Raw genomic sequence first — 18,474 nt, 5'->3', positions numbered from 1 at the left:
GGAGGACTCAGTAGATGAGGCTTATGAGCGAAAACATCTGCGCTATGCCGATCTAGCTGCCGAAGCACGGCATCATGGCTGGAACACAGAAGTCCGACCAGTGGAGGTGGGCTGCAGAGGTTTTGTGGCAACATCTACAACCAGACTGCTTAGAGACCTGGGAATTAAGGGCCAGAGCCAGCGTTCGGCAATCAGAGCTGTATCGGAGGCGGCAGAAGGCAGCAGTCAGTGGCTCTGGATGAAGAGGAAAGACCCCAGCTGGGCCCCAAAGTGAGAGGGCCAGGAGGTATGCAGTCAACAATGCTTGACTCAGGGAGGAGGACGCCCCTGCCATGCATAGTCCCATGGGATGTTGGCTATCAACAACAAGGCAACTCCTATGACTAATTGGGAATGGGACGCAAGCGTAGGATTGATCACCCTGTCGCTAGCCGCCTATGGGGAGGGTGTATAGTATGAAAGGCCGAAACACCCTAGGAACCAAAGGTTCACTACTGACGATGCGCTCCCCAAATTTCACCAGGCTCACTATTCATGAACTCTTGGAAGTGCTTGCACAAAGGATAGTAACATCTCTTCCTGTGTTCTTTGGAATCATGATGATCCCGATATGCAGTTTGGTTGCTGCTGCTGCTGCTGCTATATATGAGATATATATATATACCCTTTTGCCAAGAAATTAATGTTTAACCCTTGAAACCTGGATGCCACTGGTTACTTGTAATGTTGGGTGTTACAAATGCTAAGGTTCATTTGTGTGTTCCTGGGTAGCTCTTTGTACCCTTTGCGTTAATTGTAAATTACTGAGACTCGGACATGTTAGAATGTTGGGCGTGTGTGCTGTCTTATCTTGTATGCTTTGCAGTGTGTGTTAACTATGGCCGTGTGTATCGCTAGTTTCCAATCATGAACGCAATGATTTTATAATTTCACTCCTCATTTCTGCTGGCCATTGGTAACATTACTTTTAATTGTTCCACTTGCATCTTCCGCACAGTGCGTTGCTTGCAATTGTCCTTCTTCCTCACTCAAAGTTGTGACAGGTCCCTCGAAAAAACACGATTAGTCAGCCGAGAGCTAAAAAAAATCCCAAGCAGTAAATAAAAAGAAACTCCAGATGAGACCGAAAGACTCGCAGGCATTTCCGGTGCGGAGCAGCGCAGAGGGGGCCCCGCATGGTGCCCTGGCCTCTGGAGCCATCCCGATGATTACGACAGCCCTCTCTGAGCGCAGAGGCCAAATCATCGCTGCACAGCAAGGAACCTCTCTGAAGCACCTGCTGGCTATCTGTGCGCTACGCCTCCGTCTGGGTCGTGTAGTTCCCTGGCTCAACGCTATGTTCCGATCGCGGCCAATGTGAGTGTGCGTGCACGCGGGAAATGCGAGTAAAATCCAACGGGTGGGATTTAAATCACAAATCGTGCAGCATTGTCGCAACTGAGTGCGACTGATCTTGTCGGAGGTCGGAGGCTCAGCGGAATTGCATTGGTTTGTAATATCGTATGGGGGTGGGGGGGTGGACTGCATTGTGATGCCAAGTCGTAGATAGAGGCTTGGGATGTGAGGGGGCCACGAGATGGCAGTACAGCAGCGGATTGTTTAATACATCTGTGTGATGCTTTTCATTATTACCATTTGTATTCGTGGGGTTTCTGCAACTGCTCCAATATCCTACCACTTGCCACCCAATAGGGCAATTGGGCAAAGAGTATTGAGACTCGGTGAAATTCTTCTGGGCAAGGGGCATTATTTTCTAATTATTATGATAGATTTGTTTATTAGTTGCCCTCACCTATAGCTGTACACCTAGCCCACTGTTACACGTACATTTATACATCCCCATACCATAGTGTCCCATTTCTATGACACCGGACACTACGGCTTGTAATTAAAGCGTACATCCAGCTGTCGGTGCACGTCTCCGCGATCGTGGCAGCGCCACGTTGTGCGTGCCGTGACCACCGTAACGGTACCCCGTATGGAAGGCTCCCCCGGTAACATGGCTGTCCAAGTCACTCGCGCCTCCACCGCCCCCACGTGTCCACCATTCTCCGCTCTGATTCATTCTCTCCCTTCCCTCCCCGTGCATCTCCCCCTTTTCCCCAACCGCGGTGTTTCTCTGCCACGGTGGCGAGATGTTAATGAACTCACCGAGTCTGCAGGAGGTCATGGGTTCGACGCTGACCCTGACGCCTGCTGCTGTGTATTTGGAGTTTGGGTGTCTCTCTCTCCCCGTGGTCGTGTGATTTGTCTCCAGGTCCTCTGGGTTTTCCCTCCACATTTAGAAACATGCCTTCAGAGTATATGTCTGCAATAAATTTCCACTTGATAAGCCACTTCGTTCAGCTATGATTTGTGACCAGGTCGCTTCTGAAAAAGAGCTACATAGCTCAGTGGGCCTTACCTGGTAAAATAAAAATAGGTAACCTATATATATAACTATATACTTCCTGACATTCAACATACTTGAAATTTGGCATGTGGGTAGTTTACAAACTGTACACAATGCAAAGAGTATAAAAATAGACTTTTTATTTTTTTGGGGGAGGCGCAATAATGGATATAATATATTGCACGGCAAGTGAGCGGATGACGTCACATCTGTCATGTCACCCGCATGCGGCAGCGTCACGCGGTGTGCCTGCTGACGTGACGCATCCCCCCCCACCCTCCGCGTAGGCCGTGTATTAATCCAAGACAAGAATCCAAGTCCCGGGGCGAAGCCGGGTAGTAAAGCTCGTAGGTCGTGTGATGTTTCAGAATATGGTTCCCATGTGGTAACCGTCATCACATCTGAATTTTAACTGGGCATTTACATGTCGAGACTCGAATCTCAAGATAATAATAACAACAACAACAAAAGAATGTTGAACATTTCAAATGTAAACCAATAAATGTTATTCTGAATGTGGTATTTTGGCACAGATCTGGGCCGTTCCTATGTACGCAAGGAAAATGCATTTATTGCACAATAGGTGCGTGCGTGTTTGTAGGCGTGTTAAATGCGGTACTCCTAAGGTGGGTGCCATGGGGCGAGGAGATGTGATCTCCCTCGCCCGCTACTCAGGAGATCGTGGGTTCAATCCTGACCCTGACGGTGCCTGTTGTATATTTGGAGTTTCGTTGTTTTCCCCATGGTTGCGTGGCATTTCCCCTCCACGTGCGTTTAGATTTTTTGGCTTCTCTAAATTCCGACATGTGATGATAAGCCACTTTGATGAGGTATTATATGTCCGAATCAGAGTATTTATTTATTGTGCTACTATTGAGCCATTCATTTTATAATAACGATTCCAATATAAAAGCCCCGCTACTCATCCAGGCTTGCGTAATCAGTGCAGCTGTTTACCAAGGCAAGCCTCTGAACAACCTATGTTTCTCTTGATAGCTACCAGCCCATTCGGTACGAGACTGAGGGGGCTTTACCTCAAGTTATTTAGGGCCTATCGTGCGTGGAATATTCCATTGTAGTTGCGTGCGCTTGTAAAACTTTGTTCGCAGTATCTTGGCTTCACCCTGGCGCTTCGGTGCAACTCTCTCGCAGATCTAGCATCGGAGGCTTCCGTTTTATCTAATGGACGTTACATAGTAGGTGGCAGATCGAGATAACTGCTAATCACTCTCGGTCAGCGCATGCCCAGAGGTTGCGGGAAAACATTTCGGCAGTGGGAAGTACATATCTCAAATCTTGCTCCGAACTGATATCAGTTTTCTTTTTTTGCTCGGAAACACTTAATGGCATTTGAAGGCAGCAGTGTCAGCAGACCGCTGCAAATGCCAATAATGATAAGGGAGTGGAGAGAACAATGACAGCATTGCTCACTGTGCTCCTGACCAGGACACTGCAAGTCATACCGTTGAAAGAGAGAGTCTTACAGCAACCTATTAATCTCATTCAACAAGATAAACGTATTAAAACAATTTGGGCACGAGAGAAAATGGGCAGAGTGCTGTCTCTGTCGTCAGAAAGTGAGGAACCGGTTGCCTTTTGCAGTGGAACATCACGAAACGAATGTGCCCATTGGCTCGCGAGAACATGCAAACGGCACGCCACCCAGGTCACCGGGTGGTGCGTCTCCTCCGTTTCTTCTATAGACGGTGAGAGTGCAGCTCTGCAATTTGCTTGCTCGCTCCACTGCTGGCTGACGGGGCCCTCCACCAGTGGGAGCTCTGGAGAGTATTTGTTGTCCTCTTCAACACTCACCAGACGTATTGGAAGAGGTGGGTAGTACCCACGCTTGAACCCACGACACACTTACCTGAGGGTCGACTGACTGCAGTGAACCCATTCACACTGCTGGGCGGACAGAGGTGGGGTGGGGGATTTAAGAAACTTGGAACGTTGTTTGAACCGCTGAGCCAAGAGATGGAATCGAACCGGTGACCTCTGGATTGCACCTCCGATTAGCGCACGGTTGGCTACGCGAGGTGCGAAAGAAGTTCAACGTACATAGATTGCAAAGGCCACAGAGTGCTGACCGTTACCCCACGGTGGCAGCAGTCTTCGCTTCTTGGTTAAACAAGGTAAACATTTCTCGTTTATTGTTCTAGACATATTCTTTGGGTCTTTCGTTAAAGTCACGTAGATAGGTTCAAAGAAAATAACAAAATTACAAAAAACTACGACGTTTCGATCGCAACACAAGCGGTCGTCGTGAGGAAAAGGGTGTTGCGATCTAAACGTCGTAGTTTTTTGTCATTTTGTTATTTTCTTTGAACCCATCTACGTGACTTTACCGAAAGACCCAAAGAATATGAATTCCTGCAGTCACAAAAGCTTTAAGTCAAGATTTGTTCTAGACATCTATATTATGCTGAAAATCAGTCATAACCGTTTAAAAAATAAAATTCATGCTGTTACCGGAAATACGAAAAAACACGACTTTAACAGCATTATTGTACAAGTCTGATCGTCATTGGCTAGCGAAGCAGTACAGGGCCTCTGTGGGATCAACTCAGCCTCATATGAGTATCTAGTTGGGCATATATTCTAATTGGACGTGTTAATACAAATATTTTAGCTTTGAAAACAAATGTATTGACAGATTTTCTTCACCAAAGCAATTGTTATAAATATATGTGCATAATTTTATTAGGCCAACTTTAAGATGGGATTTGCAATAGGGTGGTTGCAAGGTTCATTGTATGATAATTGGTTTTTTACCCTTCTATCTGGCAACAAAACTGACACCTTTTTTGGTGTCAGTTTTGTTGTCAGATAGAAGGGTAAAAAACCAATTATCATATTTTTACTGGCAAATGAGGTTCCCATAGAGGTTCATTGTAGTTCACCATTATGAAAGCGCACACAACGCTTTGTCTGGGTGAGTTTGCAGCCCAATTCTGAAACCACACGCACATTTAGGGTCCAACACAGCTTTCCTCGTAGCACACAACATTAATGATACTAGCCTCTAATAAAAAAAAAAACACCACAATTTATATATATTTTAAATTCTATGCAAGACAAAGACAAACTTAAAATGCAAAAGACACTGCCGTTTCTTGTAAAGATGGTAATATATTTTAGGATGATGATGGATTATGAGTCTTGCAAGATTTTATGATGTTCGTCATCTTTTCACGAATACTACACGAATTTGTATGTTCGCCAATTCTCAATCTCATTACCTTGCCCTAAAGTATGTCATACAATAAGAATGATTAGCATAAGTTATTTCCAGCCCCTTGTGAATCCCCTGCTGGACCAAGGACCCACCATCCCGTGTTGGTCGTGGTAATTTTTTTGACCATACTTCACCACGCCGGTCTGTATGGGTGCGTCAGGGTGGGGTCCCAGACCAGACAGATTCCAATGTACTGACATGTTAGCCATGGCCCGGAATCCGAACACATTCATAGCACAGTGCACAGACCGCTGTCCTGCTCGCTATCCTCCAATGTACTTCATAGTGCGCAGTGAATCCAAATCCAGAAGTACAATTGTTTAATTCCTTTCCGTGTATTTATTTCCTATGCATTAAAAATGTCAAAAACTAGGCTCTCAGACTTCCACTTTTGGCGGGGGTCTTGCATTACCTGCCTGGGTGGACCTCTATACATTGACTTGTGTGTTTTATAACAAATCAAAGCCACCTTAGGTTACATTTGTAAACTAGCATCTCCATGATCAGGTGAGCAACATTGAACAGATAACAAAAGTGTTTTTAGGATCTCATTCCGTCTCGGACAATACGCCTGCACGGAGATGGTTATGCTTATGAGATGAAGCAAAAATCGCGAATTTGAGTAGGGTATAGAAGGCCCTCTGTATAGCAGGCCGCTGTGTAACATGGGCTCTGGAGAGATGTGTCATTACTTTAGATTGCCCCGTGTCCAAAGAGCCTTCTTCCACTTGAATAAAACATCAAAGGTTACAATAATGCAATCTACATGCAGATGGGGTAGGCATTTTAAAGCATTATATATTTATATATTTGAGCAAATGGCATGAAAAATACCGTGGTTCCATTATAGCCTTCAAAATGTGGGTTCCTTCAAAATGGATTTCGGCAATTTTTGAATGTGCATTAACACGTTTCATTAATTTATTTCAAATAAAGTAGGATTTTCTTCTGGTCTGCTGACGGGGATTAGAAATTAAATCTGTTTGGCTTTCAGACAGATCAGTTTTGGAAAAGATCTTAACACAACTTATTTTGTGCAGGGCACAGCTTAGCAAGTCTCCAGCAATTAGTAAGCTGCTCTACGGACCTGGGTTCATGCAAGCGCCAGCCTCTCTCTTTTCCATGAGCGATGAAACATATTAAAGCAGATATAGATTATTGGATGCAAGATTTAACACTTATTGTAATGGATTTGTATTGGTCTCCGTTCACATTGTCTACGCACGAATCGCGAGCTGTCAAGATCACGCAGCTTAAGGTAGCGTACAATTTGCCTCGAACACCGAGTCTGTCCCCGGTGCGTTCGCGATTCTACACGTGGATTATGGACTGCGAGGTGCATCCACGGGTTGGCGTGGAGACTCGTTTGGAACCCCGCGCGCGCGCAACTTCTATTTATCTCGCCCTCCCTGGCCGCGCGCCGTGGCCGAACGCGTGGGCACGCGCGAAAGAAGGATGCGCCTGTCGCTGTGACGAGGCACAAAGCCGTCACCTGTCCGTCATGCGAATGTAAACAAGGCCCTGGACATGTCGTTGATTAGAAAGCCCGCTTTCCCCATCTCATTAATAAAAGGCAGAGCGCGGTGCACTGTACCGCTCTGATTTTCAAGTGTGTGGTGAATCTTTCAATGCGGCTGGAATCTAAATGCCTTCATCGTAACGCCGTTTTGCCAAGTTCAGATCGCCATTTCAAAGTAGGCGCAGGGGGCCTTTGCATAAATGAGCAAAATCATGGCAGTAATTTCCGACATGAAAGGGTTTGTTTGGCCCATGACAATGCCCCATTGCATCACAGACACCGTTGATTAAAGGGTGCAGGTGTTGCCGATGTGTTATGGAGCATTTAATTTTGCTTAGTTGTAAATTTAAATGGGAATACCAGCCTAGTAGGGGCTCACTGCTGTAGTTGCAATACTTATAAATGAATGTTTTACAAAAATGCTGATTTAGTCTGTTAATCTGTGTGTGTGTGGTTTTTATTTAGTACAATCGCAAACCTTGGCAACATAATGAAATATAATCCATATCAAAAACAAGTTGCCATTCGGAGACAGTTATGATTTATTGAAAACAAATTTTTGGATCCGAGTAATAATAAAATAAATCTAAATGGCATTTCATAACACTTAAAACTAATGATGGAAGTTAAGGCCTCACTTGAAAGTGCTGCCATCATTACACAATGCTCGTACTGATGCATCAAGCTTACTCTTTGTAAAGCCTGTAAAAAGTCATGTATCCATGTGTAACCGGTGCATTGATAAAGTACTGTGTGTGCGTACGTGTACAGCGCTTTGTCGATCCACTGTTGGAAGACAGCCTTCCCACACCGCAGGGATTGTTTGGTCATACCTCACCACGCTGGCAGAGACATATAAACGAGAGAAAAACACCGAATAATAGTCCAATGAGGCTTCTCCCTGAAGCCATTCTGTGCTGACCACTGTAATTTCGCGTTGTATGTAATTTGTATAGCAGAGATCGTCTGCTCTGGCAGCGAAGGAAGCCACGTGTCCTGCTCAACAGGACAAACTGCTGATGAATCTGTATTTTTTTCCATCGTCAGCTTTTAATAGAATAACATAATCGAAACTCCGCAGCAAGATAAAATGTTCCCTGCCTCAAAGGGCATACGAATTTTTATTCTACCCCTGCGACACGTTCCGGTGGACAAGTCGCCAACTTCACGACCCCGGTTACCTCTTTCCAACTCGAGGGAGATCCTTTTCCCCACTTGCATAGAATGAGTGAGGCTCGTGCACCGCACATGGTTGGCGCTCAACGCAGGTGGACCATAACAGGCTTGGCAGCAGGACATTCTCCAAAAGCACAATCCGCACTGGGTAGGGTTTCCCAAGCTGGGGCAGAGAGGTTGCTGCTACGTGTGAAGTCACAGCAACAAAAAAGGATATTTTACAGCAAAGGTCTCCTTTTGGTGGATTGTGTGGGTGGGGAGTGTTGAGTGACGGTTGCGTAATATCAAGATATTATTTGAGATGAGAAATTGAAAAGGAATGAAAGAAAAAAAAAGCTTTTGCTGGGAAATTGGACATTTTAATACGTGTTAATTTTTTTCCATTAAAAACAAGAACGAGGTACACACATATCATGTCTAAATGTATACCACAAAGGCTAACATTAATATCGGCTTAAATTAACGTCAGATAGGACTCATTGCCATGGATTTCCATGAACCAGTGGTGAAAGGTCCACATTACCAAGGTGGATACGGTCTCTTCATGGGCATTCAACTATTGGCATCCAACCAGACGGTACTCACTCTACAGACCTCGGCAGGCGGGGAGGGGGGAGCGATGAGCCGCCGAGTCAGCCGTGATCAGGATTTGAGCTCTCATGACCGGGAGCCTCTGCCACTCTTCTTACGCTCACGTTTCCTTTTGCTGTGGTAGCATGTTCGCAACCGTGACACCGTGACTCATAATCATGGCTCGGGTCATCAGAAGCCATCGACCTCGGTAGGATCGTGGAAGTGAGCAACGCTGGGTGATTGCCTCGTCATCTTTAGTCAACAAAGGTTGGCCATGCTGTGAAGATACTGGTCCCTGTCATGTCTATGTGGATTTTCCACTCATTCAGGACCACTGATGTAAGCGCTGCCCAGTGATCAAAAGAGCACGGGGATATGTTGATGACGTATGTGATGTCTGTCCTATGTAGAAGCTTGTGGGTTCACATCCCAATTGTGGGTCGATTCATCCCATAATCGCTCTGAGGTCAATAAAATAAATACCATTTATGTCTGATGGATAGACTCGCCCCTCCCCCCCCGTTATTGGAATGTGGAATTTCCTCGACGAACTCAAAGTCGCCAGTCGAAATTAGCATCAGCCAATGCTCGTTTGAGCATGTCGGAACTATGACCTGACTTTTTATTTTTAAATAAATCCTGCATTTACCGACGGTAAAAAAAAAATTGTACGACAGCTTACAAGATGCCATCAATGGATACCGGGGCGGGGAGCTCCCGACACCAACGCAGGCGGTCGGTCGTTTGGGCTCAGCCACACACGCCGATCAATCAGCGGGCAGCGGGATGCGAGGCTCACGCACCAGCAGCAGCAGCTGGGCCATCGCAGGAGCCGCGTGCGCGTCCTTGCGTTTGCGCGCGCGCGAGTCGTGCATTCCGCACGGCCGTGTGTGGGGTCCAGCGCCGGAGAAGTTCGCCTGTCTCTTCCCATAAAAGCGGCCCTCGTCAGATGTTAATCAGCAGGTTGGAATTACAATGTGTCGGAGGGCTGGTGCGAATGTATAATTGATGATTAAGCTAGGGCATGCGGTGTCTGGTGCCGCGGGGCATGCATCGCCGCGGGCGGCGGAGAGGGAATAGCATCGATCGGAGGCCGCGGAGCCTCTTCCTGAGCTGTGTAATGAGCCCAGTGTATGTTCAGCCAGCAATTAAATGCTTTTCTGTCTGACTCATCTTTTAAGACTTGCCCATTGGTTCTGTCTTACTTTCATCTTGTGTTTTTCATTAGCGTGTGGGGGGTGTCTTGGTCCTTTATTTGCATGTAATTAGAGCGGTGGTAGTAAATATGAAATCGCGAGCAGATAGTTTTGCTCTGTAATTCGCTTTAATTGCTCAGATTTTTTTATTTGAAGTTTGGTACATTTTGAAACGGAAATGCGTTGTTGTTGTTTGATGTCAAAGAACTTTCAATGAGATACATTGACTGAATAATATTAATTATGTGTTTACTCAGACAAACCTTGCGCCCCCCCCACCCCCGTATGGGTTAATCAGCAAAGTAAACTAGCTGACTTGAAGTGGACTTTGTTTTATATGTCTTTAATCTGATTTGAAAGTAACCTCAACAGCTGTCTTGCTCATTAATTGATTAATCCAATAACCAATTGCATGGCGCGGGCTCCTCTCGTTTGTCGGGGCGGCAGTGCGTGCGTTTAACCATAACCTGTCCGTGGACGCTGTCCGCGCGCGGAGATTCGCTCTTGCGCCGAAAGCTCCGGTGCATACTCTTAATGTAGAAAGAATAAAATCAATTCCGTAGATTTGGTTTGAAGCTATAAACACGACCATCCCCAGGGTGCTCCTGTGGGTACAAAAGCAACCAATTGTCTAATTATTTGGGTTTTTTTTTTAACTCTGCACTATCAGTACAACAGTGCAACAGTGTACCGCCATGCAATTAGTGTAATTTGTTTAGTAACAATACAAGTGATTTGAAATGATGCTAGGCAAGGAAACGCAATTTAGCAATCGTTTTATACACGAGGATGACTCCAATTCCTCAGCTTCATTTTAATTCCTTTGATTCCCCCCCTCTATAAAAAGAAAACTGCAACTCAGCATCTCTGAAATGCATCCCGTGCAGAAGCAGCCTCCATTTAGGCTGCATAAAAAAAGACATGAATTAGGTAAGAAAATAAATACATTATTAAATTCATGTTCAGGGCTCTTTAAAAAAAAAGACAACACTGTTTGGATGCAGGAATTGGTGGGCTTGCGGACGTGCTGACTCAAGGCAAAACCACAGTGGCTGATCGTTTTGGAAAAGCAGATAATTTTCACTGCCTGAGGAGCAAACTGCTCACTCCACCGACATGGGTAATTAATGGCGGTGGCTGTGTAACTGCTGCGGCGCTGTAATGGCATTGTAGGGATTAATTTACTCAACATAAAACTGCAAACTCTGCACCGCTCCCACTTGCACTTTGAAAGCCTCCGTTGAAGCACTGTCAAGGACAGTACAATGTGGTGTTATTAATAAAAAGGCTGCTTTAGTTTATATAATTGGGTTTCTCCCCCCCTCCCCCCACGTTTCTCTTTAGATTTTTGTTATTATAAATCGTGTAGTATTTCTTTAAGCAGCACGAGGTTGGGGGGGGGGGGGGTTACATCCACGCATCAATTCACGTATCAATTCACGTGTTTTAATTTGCTACACGCTGCACAATTATAACGTTTGTGAGAAAATAATTGAGTAGCCTTCCTCGACGATATCAATATTCCGATGATGTCATAGCGGCGAGGATTTGGGACCACTTGTGTGTGTGTGTGTTGTTAGCTATGCACATGCCGTCCAGAGCATTCCCACACTAACTACCAGAAAATGGTGGTGATTGTGCACCCAAGTTAATTTGACAGTGCGCGAGCGTTTTTGAAATTGCAGTTTCATGTTTGATGGCGGTATGCATACCCTCGTCCCGCAATTATAAGAGGGTGCGTGCTTTGCAGGGCAAAACAAGATAACCTTGTACATATTTGGGTCCTCGTGTAAAATAGTGGGGCCTTTTTGTGGCTGCTGCCATAGGTAAAACGGTTCAATGGTATTCGTGTGCAGAGAAGACGTTCAAGTAAAAAAAAAACCTTAGTCTGCATGGGGTAATTTAAACATCACGATCAAATCACCATGTATCAAGCATCGCTTTGTATCAAGGCTTGCCGGATGTTTATTTTAATATTTTCAGACTGCCTTAAAATGGTAATACGAGCAGATACAAAATAATGCCATAAATGACCACGTATCACAGAACCACTCCACCCTACACAGGCTATCCCGAGCACAACGCTTCCATGTGATGGAACTTAATGAAACTAGAATACGATGAAAAAATTAACAATAATTAAATAAAGATTTTAACAAAAACACACAAAGCCGGTCACTGCATCGTGCGCTTTCAGATGGGCCTCTGCGGCCGTCTGGAACGCTTTTCCTTCAGATATTCGGAAGCCACTGGAGATTTGTACTTTTAAATCATGAGATTGAAAACTCATTTCTATAGAATTACTTTTTGTGTTTAGTTTGTTGTTCTTCCCCCACACCTCTGATTAGAGTGCTTGGCTATGTACGGTGTGAAAGAAGTTCAACATACAAATATACATAGAGACCCATAGACTCATCGCACAGAGACCCATAGACTCATCGCACAGAGACCCAAAGGCTGGCATAGATTTTAGACTGAAAACTAATTTCCTAAGAAGTGATTTTTGCGTTTGGTTTGTCCTTCCTCCGCCCGCACCTCTGATGATCGCGATTGCCTACGTACGGTGCGAAAGAAGTTCAACGAGCGTACAATACACATGTTGCAGCGTGTCGCGTGCTTGGTGTCTGCCTCAGGTGCTGGGGATGGAACCAAAGATGCGAGCGGCAGAGTTGCAGCGGGGAAACGGGTGCCAGCCGACGGGGATGAGGACAAAAGCGTCGCACCAAAACGAGCCAAAGCTACGGAAGACGGCGGCGGCGGCAAGCCTGACCAGCAGCAGCAACAGCAGCAGGTGCGGTGTCAGCGGTCGCTGGTGCCACCCCACGTGCACACACACACCTGGGTGTGATTGCTGCCTTTTTTATCGCTGCCAAATGTGGCGTCGTTTTCATCGGGAAAGGTTTCCGCAGTCTGGCTGTGGAAGCGTGAGGTTGGTGTGCATTTCTAATTGCCAGCGGTGGGTTTTTTTTGTCCCGCGTGTTTCTATGCGGCGCTAATGAGCGCCGTTTATTCCTTCCCTCGTGAAGCGCAGCGGTAATTATAAATACATTTAGCGGTGTTCGTACGCGCGGGTTGTTGTTGTTTGTTACGGGCGAGCCGGGGAAACGGACGTTCTTTCACGAGGCTTCGGAACGGTGTGGACGAACGTGGCCGGCTCCGAAAGGTCGGCAAGGCCGCTGAGGAGCACACGCTGCCCAATGCAGCCCGCACAATTGAAGCAATCCAGCTGTCAGTTACACTCGCACCTGTGGCGGCCGCGATTTCGGTTCTGGATTTGGTCACTCATGACCGCGCCTGAGTGCGAGGTTGCTCCCGTTTGATGTCCACCATACGACGGTGACCCCCGAATGTGGAGGTTTGCTGCTCGCAGAGAAACGCAGGCCGCGCGTGCTCATCATGATGGCCGCAGCCAGTCACTCATTAATGTCCGTGTGGGAATGTTCAGAGGAAGATTTGCTGCAGAAATTACCTGGCATCTGCGTTCACATTCGAGCTGTGTATTCGTGCTTGGTGATACAACCTCATTGTGTCTGCAGAAGTAAATAATTGGCCTGCCAGAGTCTCCCCTCTGTATCGTGGCTTACCGCGGCATTCACGGCGCTAACCTTGTTAAAACCCCTATCGCGTTTACACCTCCACCAGCTGTTGAATAGAAGGACAACCGTGCTTAATTTAAAATGTCGGTTTTTTTTGTAGCCAATATAATGATCCGTATTTGTTTTGGGTTAGGCCATGTAGGTAGTTTTGATGCCAACATCCTTGCCACAGCTACCACGAATGGCCGAACCCAAAGGCAAAATATGAATCACGACAACAGCGGCATTTGATTCCAACTCCCTAATCGGAGTGTTGGCACGAGTCTGCAAGGACACACAAGAGGAATAACAATTGGCAGAGTGGCATCTGGGGGTCGGCAGGAAGACTTAAGGACATCCCTATCACTCGGTCCATGCGTGACATCAAGAGACTTATCAGCTTAATAGACACTCTGCACAATGACAATTGGCAAGAACACTTTTGCTGTTCTTCAAGGTGGACGGAGGAGAAGGCGAATCTCTGGATTTGTGGATTATCAACATTGGGAACAATGGCAGATTTTTCCAGTCAAATACACGAAAGATATAATCTCTCATCTCGAAGTGCAATACACAATTGAAAACGACCTCGGTATTTCTGAAAGCAGCAGCAATGCTCTTAAAATACAGCAATGCCATTAAAAAATAAACTTTCCACGGAAATGAATGAAGCTCATGCTGTGTGTTCACAGGTTCGCTCCTCATTTCAGCTTCAGTATAGTTTCTCACTTCTTAGCAATGAAACCAATTGTGTTAGTGTGTGTGGGTATGGGGGAGCGTGTGTATAGGTGACTATATCTGAACCAGTCCTGGGGCTCCCCTAGGTCGACTCGGCCTCAAATGATCAAGTGGTGCATTGTGTCAACATCGCCACTGGGGAGACAAAGGCGGCCAGGCGTGTTGCTGGCCATCCACCCTCTCGTGTGCCCTGCCGGCCAACAGCACTTGCTCCAAAAGCCTGTGAAGGCTACACGGTGGGGGGGGGGGGGGGGTCTTTGTATGGGGGAGCAGTTGTTTAGTGACAAGTACCCTGAGTTTGATTCGTCACCAAACCACTGCCAATTTATACCTGAACCTGATCTGGGCCTCCTTGTGTAAAAAAAACAACAACCCCATTTTAGCCTCATAGACCTTTGGAGCAAGTGTTGTTGTTGGTGAGCAACTCTCAAAGTCACCATGGATTACGAAGGGTGGTGGGCCCCAGTGCCATGCCCGAACGTCGTTGTGTCCGTTGCCGATTTTCATGTTCATGCTTAATGTGGACGTTTAAGAATTCGGTAACTATTACTGTTTACTAGTTTTATATCAACAGGTAAAGCCCACTGAGCCGTGTGGCTATTTTTCAGAAGCGACCTGGCTCACATAAATTATAGCTCAACGAAGTAGCGTATCACGTGGAAATGTATAGCAGACAAATACTCTGAATGCGCGATGTTGATTCTCAATGTGGAGGGAAAAACCGGAGGACCCGGAGAAAAATCCACGCAACCACGAGGAGAGAGAGAGAGACACGCAAACAACAAATATACAGCAGGTGCCAGGGTCGGGATCGAAACCACAACCTCCTGCATACCAGGCGAGGTAGTCAACATCTCGCCGCCGTGGCGCCCTCACCACAAGAAGGCAAAAAGTGAGCTCGTATTGGAGGGAGTTGTACAACACATTCCTACGGAGGGAACTGGTAGGAACGTTGGGTTGCTCGATCAATGGCCAGGGTCAACGGCGGCGTGGTGTATTCCGTAAATATGGCCGACTGTGAGGGCGGGCACAAGCCGGCGTGAGTAGGTTATAGGTTGAGTGTTACTGGTAGGAACGAAGTGGACCAGCCTACAATAGATTATATCGTTTGTCCGTCCGTCCGTGTAGCAACATCGCCCCCTACTGCAAACTACTTGGCATGACCCTACAAAAACCTTTACACTCAGTGACGCTTTCCTGGATAAACAAGTGTAACATTCCCTTATAATTCCCTCAGATAGCTTTTAATTAAAACATTTAAATTAATGAGGCTTTCCTGGCTAAACAAGTGTAACATTCCCTTATAATTCCCTGAGATAGCTTTTAATTAAAACTTGTAAATTAAAAATTAACTCACGGCGGCCTAAAGCCTACAGCTAGGCCTAAAGCCTAGACCTAGGCCTCAAACTCTCCCTTCGTATCGTACCCCCGCGTGTGTGAAAGGGAGTTAATGTTTAACAATGTTACATTCCCTGATGTTTTGAAATAGAAACATTTACATTTAAAGCTTTTACATAAATAATTAAAACATTTAAATTAACAATTAACTCACGGCGGCCTACAGCTAGGCCTAAAGCCTAGAACTAGGCCTCAAACTCTCCCTTCGTATAGTTCCCCCGCGTGTGTGAAAGGGAGTTAATGTTTAACAATGTTACATTCCCTGATGTTTTTTAATAGAAACATTTAAATTTAAAGCTTTTACATTAAAAACAACTCCCTACCCCCCCCCTCGTCGGCAGCTCTCCAGCTTAGAGCCAGGCCTGGGAATCTCTCCCCCGCTAGGGGTGTATTGGGCGGGGCTACAGCGGCAGGGGGCGGGGCTACGCGGGGCTGGGCGGGGCAACGGCGGCAGGGGGCGTGGGCACGAGGTGGAGGGCAGGGCTACGCGGGGTTACGGCGGTAAGGGGCGGGGCAACGAGCTGGGGACGGGGACACCGAGATGGGGCGGGGCCACTGGTGGCCGGGGCGGGGTTACGCGGGTGGAGGGCGGGGCCACGGGGCATCCACTTATTGGCGGCCATTTTTTGCCATTTCATTTTATTATAGCCATTCAATTGTTCGTTCCTACCAGCCCACCCCGCAGGGTCCTGTTATAAGATCACCACGGGGTGACCAGCCCCTCCCCACCCAGCCCCACCCCTCCCACCCCCCACCCAGCCCCACCCCCCACCCAGCCCCACCCTCCCCACCCAGCCCCTCCCCACCCTCCCCACCCAGCCCCTCCCCACCCAGCCCCTCTCCACTCAGCCCCACCCCTCCCATTTTTGGATGCAGGACGGACGGACACGATAATCCCCTGTGGGCTGGTGTAACCAGGAGGTTCCTACCAGTAATATCCACTGTGCAACTTACAGTTGTTTCAATCAAGTGAATGGATTAACGAATTTGACCGTGAGGGCTCATAAATGAAACAAGAAAGGCATGTCCTTATTTTAATTTGCTAGATGTCCAAATGATATAGCGCCAACAGATTTTGCTTTTGCATTGCTCATGTGTACACACACACCAAACCTGAACGTGAAAGCAAGACGCATCGCTCTAGACGGCCTTGTGTAGAGCCAGATTGTTTCTAGAAAAGTCTATCTTTAGAGGTTAGATTTTTTTTGCGTGGCTGAATTAGTAATTTGTGGTAGATTTGATATAAAAAATATCGTAGAAGTATGTATGTACGTTGAACTTATTTCGCACAGGACTTAGCCAACCGTGCTAATCGGAGTACGTGTGGTCTAGGACTGTGACACACCCATACAGCGTATATAATCGAGGGTTGTGATTGAGTGATGTTACTCACGTGATAGATGATTTTGGCACAATAATAACACAGATCAAAAGGTGCTGATTCTGGTAAGGCCTTGACTTTTCAGGTTTGGCCTCATTGAAGAGGTTATAATATAACCTAAATCATACGAAGCACATTCAAGGCTGCCAGGAGGATTAGACTTTGGTGAGGCTGTGGCTGACGTGGCATATATTTCTGCCGTTATGCCTCAAAACTATAGTTTTGCCACACTGTATGTCTATGCTGCATTATTTGCATCTCCTTAGGGTGAAAAACGATCACACATTTACGGGGATTCCGTGTTGGTTGTCGTATGGATATATTTCTCCTGTCATAGGAATGTGGAATTCCCAGGGCGACCAAACAGAGACAAATGCTAATTAAACTAAGGCAATACTTTCTCTCCACTTTTAGATGGAGCCTTATCCTTGCCATGTCGGCCATTGCAGTTATATGACCGTACTTCACCAGGTCATTGCAGGTTGATAGAGAACCCGCGACCAGTCGGCCCTGACGTCGCTTGTTTTACAGCGCAACGCGCTAAACCACTGCGCCACCGCTCCGCCCCCGCGTGCATGTCTATGCTGCACATACGCAGCCAGTGACATTTGCTGATAACCGTTTCTCCCGCGGGTGAACGTGCTTGTACCTTGCTCACCGACTGCGACCTGCATCAAGACATACAAATGTCGAGAATGGCCGAGGCAAAACATCCGGTCTTTGTGCTTGCGCAGAAACGATCGCCGTGGTACATGGAGGTAGGAATGAAAAGCGTCGTTTTTTTTAATGCTGTTGTGAAAACGTTGAACGTTTCCATGGTAGGTAATCTCAATAGTATTTTACTTATTTATACAAAAGTACAAAAAAATACCCATTTCACCCAGCGTGTAAATATTTGTATACATATATACAATGTGGAAGAGTAGGCAAAATATCCTCTAGAGCAAGCTACCTCCAAATCTGAGGGCTGCGTCTCTACCTCTACCCTATATAGATACATACCAGCGCACAATCTAAAGATGTGCCTGGGGCTAGTCACTTTTTCCGTCCCACAATTTCACAGCATTTGTGTCACTAAACCACCACGAAATCCATCACAATCGTGACAGGGAGTCAAAATAAAATGCGGCTGCAATTGAAATATCTAAAAATACCTCCAGTCATTTTTTTTGTGTGTGGATTTGTTTTGTGCTCCGCCGCGATGGAGCAAGCTGCCGCTGAACGTATTTCCTGCGTTTATTTTCTATTTAATTATTTACCTATCTCTTCCCCCCCTCCTGCCCCCCCCCCC

General features: G+C 46.4%; 1 protein-coding gene across 3 annotated transcripts in view; it reads left to right on the top strand.

Moving 5' to 3' along the window:
- Window positions 1–18,474, top strand: part of LOC133350798 (zinc finger homeobox protein 3-like) — a 201,541-nt gene that overhangs the window by 164,628 nt on the left and 18,439 nt on the right. For all 3 annotated transcript variants that reach the window (XM_061565541.1, XM_061565539.1, XM_061565540.1), the window contains exon 6: window positions 12,725–12,882. In XM_061565541.1, coding sequence (XP_061421525.1) covers window positions 12,725–12,882 — 158 coding nt within the window. The remainder of the gene's footprint in view (window positions 1–12,724; window positions 12,883–18,474) is intronic.

The sequence above is a fragment of the Lethenteron reissneri genome, chromosome 35 (assembly GCF_015708825.2).
Source record: "Lethenteron reissneri isolate LAM-NWPU_2019-01 chromosome 35, ASM1570882v1, whole genome shotgun sequence".
In the NCBI taxonomy this organism is placed as follows: Eukaryota; Metazoa; Chordata; class Hyperoartia; order Petromyzontiformes; family Petromyzontidae; genus Lethenteron; species Lethenteron reissneri.
The sequence above is the reverse complement of the archived record's forward strand: the minus strand, read 5'-3'. Positions and strand labels throughout refer to the sequence as shown.